General features: G+C 40.4%; 1 protein-coding gene across 1 annotated transcript in view; it reads right to left on the bottom strand.

Moving 5' to 3' along the window:
- The window catches only part of AICDA (activation-induced cytidine deaminase), an 8,942-nt gene extending 5,501 nt beyond the window's left edge, over window positions 1-3,441 (bottom strand). Inside the window, exon 1 of the mRNA XM_006763972.1 lies at window positions 3,434-3,441. Within this exon, the coding sequence (XP_006764035.1) occupies window positions 3,434-3,441 (8 nt within the window). The remainder of the gene's footprint in view (window positions 1-3,433) is intronic.
- Window positions 3,442-10,730: the final 7,289 nt, after the last annotated feature.

The following is a 10,730-nucleotide window of genomic DNA, read 5'->3' as shown; positions in this document are numbered from 1 at the left end:
AAAAAAGTAGAAAGTTATAAAATTTAAAATATTAAAGAATTTTACAATGCGGAATATCAATGTCTAATGACAATTACTGTTAAAATTACGTTTCTCCTTCTGGTCTTTTGCACGATTACATATACATGATTTTGATGAGACTGATTTCATGTGTAATTTTGCATTCTGCTGCTTTTTTAACTTGGAAATGTGATCTAAATATTATGCTGTGTTCACACACAGGGACCAGTTCTTTTTCTGTTACCTAGTTCCTAGGACAGTGTCTTGCATATCATAAGCACTATTTGAATTGAATATGTAGAAATGCTCTCTGATAACTCAAAATTCTTTGCAGTTATGAACATAACACACACAATACAGTGTGGTTGATCCCAAAGTACTAAAAGTGTCTGGTTTTTGTCCTAATCTTTTTCAGAAATGTATTTATCCGATTTGTGAAAATAATGCTGCCACCTAATGGCATTAAGCAGAAGTGCAAAGAATTTGTAAAAATAAACACCCAGCCAGGGATTTGAATACCGTTTGCTGGCAAGAGAATTGAAACTTTTTTTTCCTTTTTTTTTTTTTTACATTGAAGTATAATTTACATATTTCACCCATTTAAAATGTACAGTTCTATGAATACTGGTAGATGTAAATACCCCAAGTTGCTACCACAACCAAGATCCAGAACATGGCTAGGATACCCCTTCCCCAAAGTTCCCTCATTCTCTTATTCCCATCGGTTCTTCCCTTCTCCCACAGGCAACCGATAATCCGATTTCTGTAACTATAAATTACTTTTCATTTTCCAGAATTTCATATGATGCATACATTGTCCCTTCCTTTGTGTCTGATTTCTTTCATTTGGCTTAATGACTTTGAGATTAATTCACGATGTTGCATGTATCAGTAGTTTGCTCCTTTCCAGTGCACAGTGGTATTCCATCACAGGGATATAGCACATTTTGTTGGTTCATTCACCTGTTGATGGACCTGTGGATTGTTTCTACATTGGAGCTATTGTGCATAAAGCTTCTGCAAACATTCATATACCAGTCTTTGTGTGGACATGTGTTGAGAATATTTACTTTAATGAAGTAATACATGTGGAAGACCCTGAATTTAAAAGTTAAGTACTCAATTGTCAATCTTATTAAGTTAACAAACAAAGACAAGAGCTTTTTATAGCTGTCACAATTTAAATGTCTTAATTCATACACATGGAGCTTATTGGAATGCTCTTTAAATCCCGCACCAGAGAACTAGATTTATCACCAATATACACATTATGTATGGCAAACAATAGAAAAATCAGGCAGTTATATTACTTTAGATTTAAAAATGCATATTTGGCAGGGATCTGAAATGGATGGTAACAAAGATCTGATACTAATTGGATTTATTTAAAACGAAAGTGATTTATTACCATAATCATTGCTATTACTGTTGTTACATACTTATCATATAATAACCCATAGCATATATAATTTGAATACGTAACAAGTGCTTAATAAATACTGAAGAGAAAGAAAAAATATCCTCTCTTTGTGGCCCAATCAGTTTTAAATAGATTAAGCATCATCTCATACTAACAAGTTCCTTTTACATTTAACCTCCCCTTCTGGGCTGCGTGGAGGAGAAAGACTGGAGTAGGGCAGGACGAGGGGTATGGTAACTATATCATGCACTGAAGGCAGTGTGGCAGGCACCCCTTACCATGCGGACAAAGTGTTCTGAAAGTTATAGAAAATGACATGACAGAGGTAAAGGAATTCAGATGGACTTTCACTTCCCACGCCACAGGAAAATGCAACAGCTCTTCACTGTTTCTGTCAGAGGTTACCAATCACAATGAAGTGACCTGCATGATCATGACCTATTTAACTTTCTTGATCCATCACTTCCCTTCAGCTGTAGCTAGGAGCCTGTTTCTAGCACCTTGTTCTCTTGGTTTCTTTTCTGGGCACAAAGGACTTTGCAGAGGCAGTTTTTTAGGCCTCCAGATTGACAGCTGTTTGAACAGCTGTGCTCCCTCAGGCAGAACACTAGCTGCATCCCCAGCAGTGCAAACCTGGAGGCAGACAGGTTAAAAATAATTATGACAAAGCCCTCCTCTCCTGCTCTGTACCGTCACCAATGGGCTCTCAGATATTATTTTCCTGGATGATAATTACATATTTCTCTTTTCCTCCTGTTGAATTGATTTTTTCTCCCTTTTTATTTGTCTTTCTCTGAATTTCTACTACAGATTTTACCACTGTTTTGCATTTCATTATACACAAGTATCTCTACTAAGTCCTTTACCTCTGACCTGCACCTTAGATCAGTTTTCAAAATTTCACTGAAACTGAGCAGACATTCATTCAACAATTTTGCTCTCAAGAAAATTTTCTGCCCTGGCTGGTTCCCTCAGTGGTTAGCATGCCAGGGCACATACCTCAGTTGCAGGTTCCTCAGCCCCAGTAGGGGTGCACGCAAGAAGCAACTGATCAGTGTGTCCCTTTCACATCAATGTTTCTCTCTCTCTCTCTCCTCCCCTCCTCTCTCCCTTCCACTCTCTCTGGAAATCAATGAAAAAAATATCCTTGGATGAGAGTTAAAAAAAAAAGAGAAAATTTTCTGAAGAACACTTACTCTGCCGTTAAAAATCTTAATTGTGTTGTGTACATTCTTTGTAATAGAGGTAAATTGAGATAAAGTATATAGATTAGGTATCATCCTCATAACATTTGTAATAATCATAAAAGCGGGAATAGACTAAGTTCTGTGATAATAACTTAACTGACATAAACTAGATGCAAAGACATTGTGAAAAATCTTACAGAATACACATAGAAGAAATAAGTTCAGCCACATCTAAAGAGATTGAAAGAGTAGGTAGTAAAAATGCCATTAACTGCCTAACAATTGGACATACAACATTAAATAATTTACTTGACTGAATTTTCCTCCTTATTATACACACAATCATAGTGACTTTTAAGCAATTAATTTTGAATATTGGCATTTAAAAAAAATTTCCTCACTAGGTAACTAAGTTATTCAGTAGAATCTCCCTAGGAAAGTTTATCTTCAAGTGATTTTTACAGTTGAATACTTATAAAATTATTACTACAATTGCCACTACTGTTTTAGTGTAGTATTGCTATTTTCTTTTCATGATTTGAGTCTATAACCATTTACTATGTTGGCATAATTACCACAAATTAGTTATAACTGCAGTAAAATCTCAGAACAAGTCAACACATGGTCATAAAAGTTCTTTTGAATATGGAAGAGAGAGAGATCTGAACAGAAGATGAGACAGAACCAGAGAAATAAATCTGCATGTTGACCAGGCAGATCTTATGAAGCAGATAGTGATAGGAAAAGGATAGGTACCAATCTCATTACTCAGATTTGCTCTGGCAGGAAAACCAATGAAGCTACCCAAAGGGCACTGTCCTTTTACCTGTCCATAGTGGATTCCAGAGTGTCTTTCTTGTCTCCCCAAATGTCTTAGGCCGAGGAAAGCTTGCCTCAAGCACGGTTGCTTCACTGACTGACAATGCATTGGCCCTACACATTCAAATTTGAGCTTACCATTTTGGGCTCCTCCCTCCACAGCATCACCACCAGGTACCCCAAAGGCCTTCCTCTTGTTTGGGTCCAGTGAAGATGGGTGGGGCTGACAGAGGCAGAGTCACGTGGGTAAAATGATTGAGGGCCATTCTGCTTAATGTGTTGGTTTCTTTTGGTCTGCTTCTCTAAAAACCCAGTCCGTGCTCCACAGGTAACTGATCAGGAGACAGTTGCGGTAGACACTTAGTAAATTATAATTATGGTAATGAATAATATCTTTAATTTAGAAAGCATAATACTAGTAATGTTCATTTAAATAGCATCTTGTGTTCTGTGAGCTGAAATCATCTATTTCCTCATTTAGTTACACAATGTCTCTGAATCAATAGAGAAGTCCACTAATAGTTCTGGTTTGTGACTAAATAAGCTCACTCAGTTATGTAGGACTTAGGACATAGAAATTTTTGCCTCCCAAACCACTAATCTCTGATGCTCTAAACCAACTGAGGTACCCAGCCAGGGCTGGCAGTCTTGCTTGATTGCTCTATTCCTTTAAATCCTATGCCCAATCTATGAGCAAATCTTGCTAACAACTCTGCTTACAACGTGGGCCACTTTTCACCATCTCCAGGTCCAAGCAACCTGAATTATTGCATTTAGCCTCCCAACTGGTCTTCCTTCTTTCATCCTTCTTCAGTTACTATCTGTTTTCAACAGAGCAATCTGCCAGGAGCCAGTCCATCCTTGCTGTTTCAAGGGACCTGGCATATATGGCATACTGTTCTTAATATGTTTTCTCACCTTCTTGGCACTGTGTTTTAACCAAGGTCACCTCTCCGAGAAAGGTTGTTTCCCCAGGTAGGGATTTTCTCCTGAAGTTAGGAAGGGAATAAAACCCCAAAATATCCCCACTCAGCCCTGGCCAGGTGGCTGAGTTGGTTGGAGTGTTGGCTCATACGCCAAAAGTTTGCAGGTTCTATTCTCAGACAGAACCTGGCTCCGGAACCTGGATAGAACATGGCAAGAGAACCTGACTAGAACCTGGTGACCAAACCTGGCTGGAGAACCTAGACAGAACCTGGCTGGAGAACCTGGACACAGAACCTGGCGACCGAACCTGGCTGGAGAACCTAAACAGAACCTGGCTGGAGAACCTAGTGAGAGAACATGGCAAGAGACCCCGGGCAGAACCTGGCTGGAGATCCTGGATAGAACCAGGCGAGAGAACCCAACTATGCTGATGAACTGAATGCTGCCTCCATGTCCACACGTTTGGGGACCGCTGGACCTGCTGGGGTCGGACCCCAGCAGCAATCCGAGTAAACCTTTCAAAACATTGGCTGCATATATCAGGCAAACTCAATAAATGGCTTATGCAAGATCTAACTTTTCTCTCACAAAAAATTTAGAAACTGGTCAAACAAGTAATTAAATCTAAATCTAATAGAAACATGGACTTTAAGCTCTTTGTTTTATCAAAAGAGCATCTGGCCCTGCTGGTGTGGCTCAGTGGATTGAGCATCGTCCCATGCATCAAGAGGTCATTGGTTCAATTCCCAGTCAGGGCACATGCCTGAGTTGTGCGCTTGATCCCTAGTAGGGGGCATGCAGGAGGCAACAGATCAATATTTCTCTCTCATTGATGTTTCCATCTCTCCCTCTCCCTTCTTCTCTATCTAAAAATCAATTAAAAAAACATTAAAAGTATCTTTTGGCCACATATTTAGCTGGAATGTTTTCTTCATCTTTCAGTTCAGTGATGAATCTCATGAATCTCATTCAAAGGGAAATAAAATCGCGCATATTGGGAAGCATAAGACCAGGCAGTATGGGAGAGAATATTAGAAAGGTGGCTATTGAGTTAATTTCTCCAAATTGGTTTCTGAAGAAGAATTATCTGTGGATATTTATTTATCCCATTTTATAAAGTAGATTTTATAAGGTGTTGGAAAAATCTAATAAACACACACAAAATATTCAATATACATTCTTGTATAATACCTTCTTTTTTGAAAATCTTACCTTTTAGTGCATAGACTACATAAAGAAGATTCCAACATATATGTTTTAGATATTTAGTGTTTGAAAATGAAGGTTCTGGAAAGCAAAAATTTCTGTTGTATTTATTTTGATGTTATACCCCATTGGGGGCAGTTCAGAAAGTGCTTTTATAAGTGATAAATCAACACCATCTTTGAAAACTGAAATTCATTCATTTACTATTTATTGATGACATATTATGAGAAAGTGTAAGGCTAAGCTTTGAAGGGGGACAATGCTGTACATTATAGTTCTTCAAGGAATTTATAATTTTGTTAAAAGTTTTAAAAATAGACAATACCACCCTAACCGGTTTGGCTCAGTGGATAGAGCATCAGCCCACAAACTGAAGTTTTGTGGGTTTGATTCTGGTCAAGGGGACCTACTTCAGTTGCTGACTTGAACTCCACCCCCGGCCAGGGTGCATGCAGGAGGCAACCAATTGATGTGTCCCTCTCACATCGATGATGTTTCTCTCTGTCTCTCCCTCTCCCTTCTTTTCTCTCTAAAATTCAATGGAAAATATCCTCAGGTGAGGAATAACAACAACAAAAATAGACAATCCTTAAATGACAATATAAAAGAATTAAATGTTAATAAAAGACAAATCTGAAAATCATAAAATCATAGCATCTCAAAGTTGAAGGAACTTTAGCGTTTATTTAGCTAGCCCTGATCTTCTTTAAATAGGATATACATGTCTGGAGCTGGACATATGCCTGGCAACATATCTGGGAGTTAGTCAAAACCAGGGTAAATGTCTCATACTATCCTAAAACATAAATTGTCCAAAGATTAGGAGAAAACAGTATTTTTTATTATAAAAATATTTGGCTCAGTGGTTGAGTGTCAAGCCATGAACCAAGAGGTCACAGTTTGATTCCTGGTCAGGGTACATGCCCAGGTTGTGGGCTCAGTCCCCTATAGGGGGCGTGCAGGAGGCAGCCGATCGATGATTCTCTCATCACTGATGTTTCTATCTCTCCCTCTCCCTTCCTCTCTGAAATCAATAAAAATATATTTAAAAAAGAAAAAACTTGTCCAACATAAGAAAGTAACTTTTATTTCTCCAAAAGTTGTATTCCCTTGTTCGCTTTTCTTCTTTTAAAGGAAGAAGTACATCTTTTGTAATTATAATAACATTTTGCATTCCTGGGTATTTGAAATAAACAATTTTATAGGGTTGCACTCAGCTATTTTTAAAAGTTACTTTTCTCACTAACTACCCTCTCCCCTTACCAATTTCTTTTGAAAAACCCCAGGACAACCTGGTTAGTTTATTTTTAACAAAAGCCACCTGACTTGGAAATTGTGCCTCTGGTGGCTGAGGTAAGCCTTGGACATCTGGACTTTACCACTGCGAACCTTCACCACGAGAAACACAAGGTGAGGTTTCACTATGGCCAGTTTGTGAGTCCAGAAGGGCCCCCTGGGACTCCTCCAGGGTGTACATTCCTGTGTCTGAAAGCCAAGATGCTCAGACATTGACTCCCCAGCCCACTATTTTTGGACACCAGGTAGATTGTTCAATATGATACTGTGTTGTTTTTGAGAGCCCCAAAAAAGAGTCTGCGTGGGTGAAAGTCTGATTTTTGGAGTGCTTCAACTTCTGCTTTTCCTGATTTTTGTTTTTCTCAGTTTACTGCCAGCCACATTACTGGGGTATGAAGAAGTTGAGGGACAGGCCTTTAATCATATACAGGAATTACTCAACTTCTGCAATGCAGCTGCCTAGGACTTATTGAGGTTAAGAGAGCAACTAAGCAAGCATTCATCAAAAGCCTAGCATGGGCAAAGGGCTAAAGAAAGAGAGTTATTTTTGATGAGAAAATTAACTAAAGAGGCTTCATTTATCATGCACATACAAGATGTAGTAGAGGGTAGTGGGAAAAGTTCGGTTTTGTAAGCAAGTACATTAACCCTTGAGTTTTATCTCGACCACAGTGTCTTTGACTGTGTTGCCCAATACCGTAGGTTTTATTTTTACCATGTGTAAAATGTGAACAAATAAATGTAATCACAGCTAACCTTTTCTAAAAAATATATATATTTCATTGATTTTCCACAGAGAAGAAGGGAGAGGGATAGAGAGTTAGAAACATCGATGAGAGAGAAACATCGATCAGTTGCCTCCTGCACCTCCGCCACTGGTGATGTGCCTGAAACCAAAGTACATGCCCTTGACCGGAATCGAACCTAGGGCCCTTCAGTCTGCAGGCCGATGTTCCATCCACTGAGCCAAACCAGTTAGGGCACAGCTAACCTTTACTATGCCAGGTTCTGTGCTAAGCATATTGAGTATTATTATCTCTTTTAAGTCCAACAGGTAGGGATAATTATCCTAATTTTTAGGCACTGAGGCTCAGAGTTGAGACAATTATCTTGCAGGATTGTTAAAAGTAATGCAAACAAGTGACTCAAAATGGTTATTAGTGCATGGAAGGTATTCCATAAAAAACAACTGTTTTCACAAAGTGTGCTATATAATAAAAGGCTAACATGCAAATTGCCCCCCAGATCAGGGGTTCGACCAGAAGTTCGACCAGGGGGCGGGGCCAGCCAACCAACCACCTTCGGCCCCTCCCCCCTGCCGGCCCAGCCTGATTGGCCTGATTGGGGCAGGCTGGCCGGACCTGAATTCGTGCACTGAACCTCTCGTTCTCTTATAATAACTCTTATATTTAGAAGACCAGACATTAAAACATAAATTATGATCACCAACAAGTTATCTGTTCCCATGGTTCAAAGTTTTCTGATTAGTAAACTGTGAGTGAGTAGTTTTCAGGTTCTCACACTATATTTCTGTCTAAATAGTCCCTAACAGTCATTGGAATCAGATCACCCACTGCTGTAGGATGTCCTGGCATCATATTGGCAAATTCTTCCTCCTAGGTTCTCTTGATAATGAATATGTTGCCGGTTGTATTTACTATACTACACCTTTTATCATTATCTTATTTTTTATATGTTTTTATTGATTTTAGAGAGAGAGGAAGGGAGAAGGATAGAGAGATAGAAACATTGATAAGCTGCCCCCTGCACGCCTCCTACTGGGGATTGAGCCCACAACCCGGACATGTACCCTGACCAGGAATCAGCTGGTGACCTCTTGGTTCATTGGTCAATGCTCAACCACTGAGCCACACTGGCTGGGCTACTGTTATTTTAGAGTGTACTTTTTCTACTTATGAAAAACATTTGCTGTAAACAGCATGCCATGTTATACCGTTAGCAGGCTCATATAGTCTCTTGTTTACAGAATTTCTTAATTGCATCATTTTCTCTTATGCTTGATTTAATCTCACATTGTTTTGTATAGTGACATGCTGTACAGGCTATGAAATCATCTAACAACACTTTTCTCAGAATGAGTCCCCATTGTCAGGAAGTGCCTGACTATATCAGCAGCCCGATTTCTTTAATACATAATTAAGCTGGGTTTCTTCCTCCTGTCCTTTGATGCCCATTTCTTTTCCCCCGCATCTATCCACACACATTGGGCTAAAAATACCAATAAGGATCTCCTCACTTTGTTACCAGAAATTGACAGGAAGTATCAACTACCTCAGCACTATTACACAAAACACCACTAACCCGCTTAGTACACTCAGCATTTTGGCTAATATATTCAACACTAGAGGCTGGTGCACGAAACTCTTGCACTTGGAGGTGGGGGGTGCCTCAGCCCAGCCGGTGCCCTCTTGCAGTCTGGGAGCCCTTGGGGGATGTGCAACTGATGGCTCAGGCCTGCTCCCACCATCAATCGACATCCTTAGTGCTGCCGCAGAGGTGGGAGAGGCTCCCGCCACTGCAGCTGCACTCACCAGCTGTGAGCCCGGTTTCTGGCTGAGCAACGCTCCCTCTATGGGAGCGCACTGACCACCAGGGGGCAACTCCTGTTGAGCATCTGCCCCCTGGTGGTCAGTGCATGTCATAGCAACCGGACATTCCGCTGTTCGGTCGATTTGCATATTAGCCTTTTATTATATAGGATCGCCCTGGCTCCCATGCATCCTTGTAACTTTAGACCTACATCCCCAGGTTCCTTAAAGGAGGTATGGCTACAGCATCAAAAAAGTAAGTCAAAGTTCTCGCTATTGAGACAATTACCCAAGGTATGCTCTGTAGTTAGTAATTTATGCCCCATACAAATAATCTTAAAAATCTTGATTATGGCAAAAGGCCACATAGTATATGATTTCTTCTATATGAAATAGCCAGAATTGCTAAATCCAGAGAGGCAGAAAGTAGATTGATGGTTGCTCAGGGACTGGAGGGAGGGGAGAATACATTAATGGATAGGGGTTTTCTTTGGGGGGTGATAAAGTTTTAGAAGTGGTAGTTATATAACAATGTATGGTTAATTTATATTATGTGAATTTCACCTCACTTAAAAAAGAATTCCTGATTAGTCAGAGACTTCAAGGGACTGAAACCTGTCAGACATCCAAGGGCCACAAGTTCAAGTGTGCCAGAGGCCAACAGGCCAACTGCACCTACAAAAACTAAATCCAGATTCTGCCCTGTTATCAAAAAGTTTCTGGATGCTGAAAAAAATTTAATTAGAAACCTTGAACTGTAGAGAAACTAGTATTGTCACCCCTGTGTACTCCCACCATCAGTTGGACATCCTTAGTGCTGCCGCAGAGGTGGGAGAGGCAAACCTGTGTACTCACTGGTTAACCAGCAAGAATCATCTCTGTTTTGTTATAAGAGAAAAAATAGAAGAGTCAACCTATTCAAGAACAGTTAGAGAGAAACCAGTCAGCCTAAGTAGAAAAAAATGTCCTATAGTTTTATTAACTGTACTAGAGGCCCAGTGCACAAAAATTTGTGCACTTGGGGGGGGGGTCCCTCAGCCTGGCCTGTGCCCTTTTGCAGGCTGGGACCCCTTGGGGGATGACCACCTGCTGGCTTAGGCCTGCTCCCCAGGGGATTGGGCCTAAGCTGGCAGTCAGACATCCTCTGGCAGCCCGGGAGCCCTTGGGGGATGTCCACTTGCCAGCGGGGAGCAGGCCTAAGTTGTAGTTGGACATCCTAAGTGCTGCTGAGGAGAGAGAGGTTCTCACCACCACCGCTGTACTGGCAGCCGTCAGCCTGGCTTGTGGCTGAGCAGATTTCCCCCTGTGGGAGCACACTGACCAGTC

The sequence above is a fragment of the Myotis davidii genome, unplaced genomic scaffold (assembly GCF_000327345.1).
Source record: "Myotis davidii unplaced genomic scaffold, ASM32734v1 scaffold801, whole genome shotgun sequence".
NCBI classification, from domain to species: domain Eukaryota; kingdom Metazoa; phylum Chordata; class Mammalia; order Chiroptera; family Vespertilionidae; genus Myotis; species Myotis davidii.
This window is presented reverse-complemented; position numbering and strand designations above follow the sequence as displayed.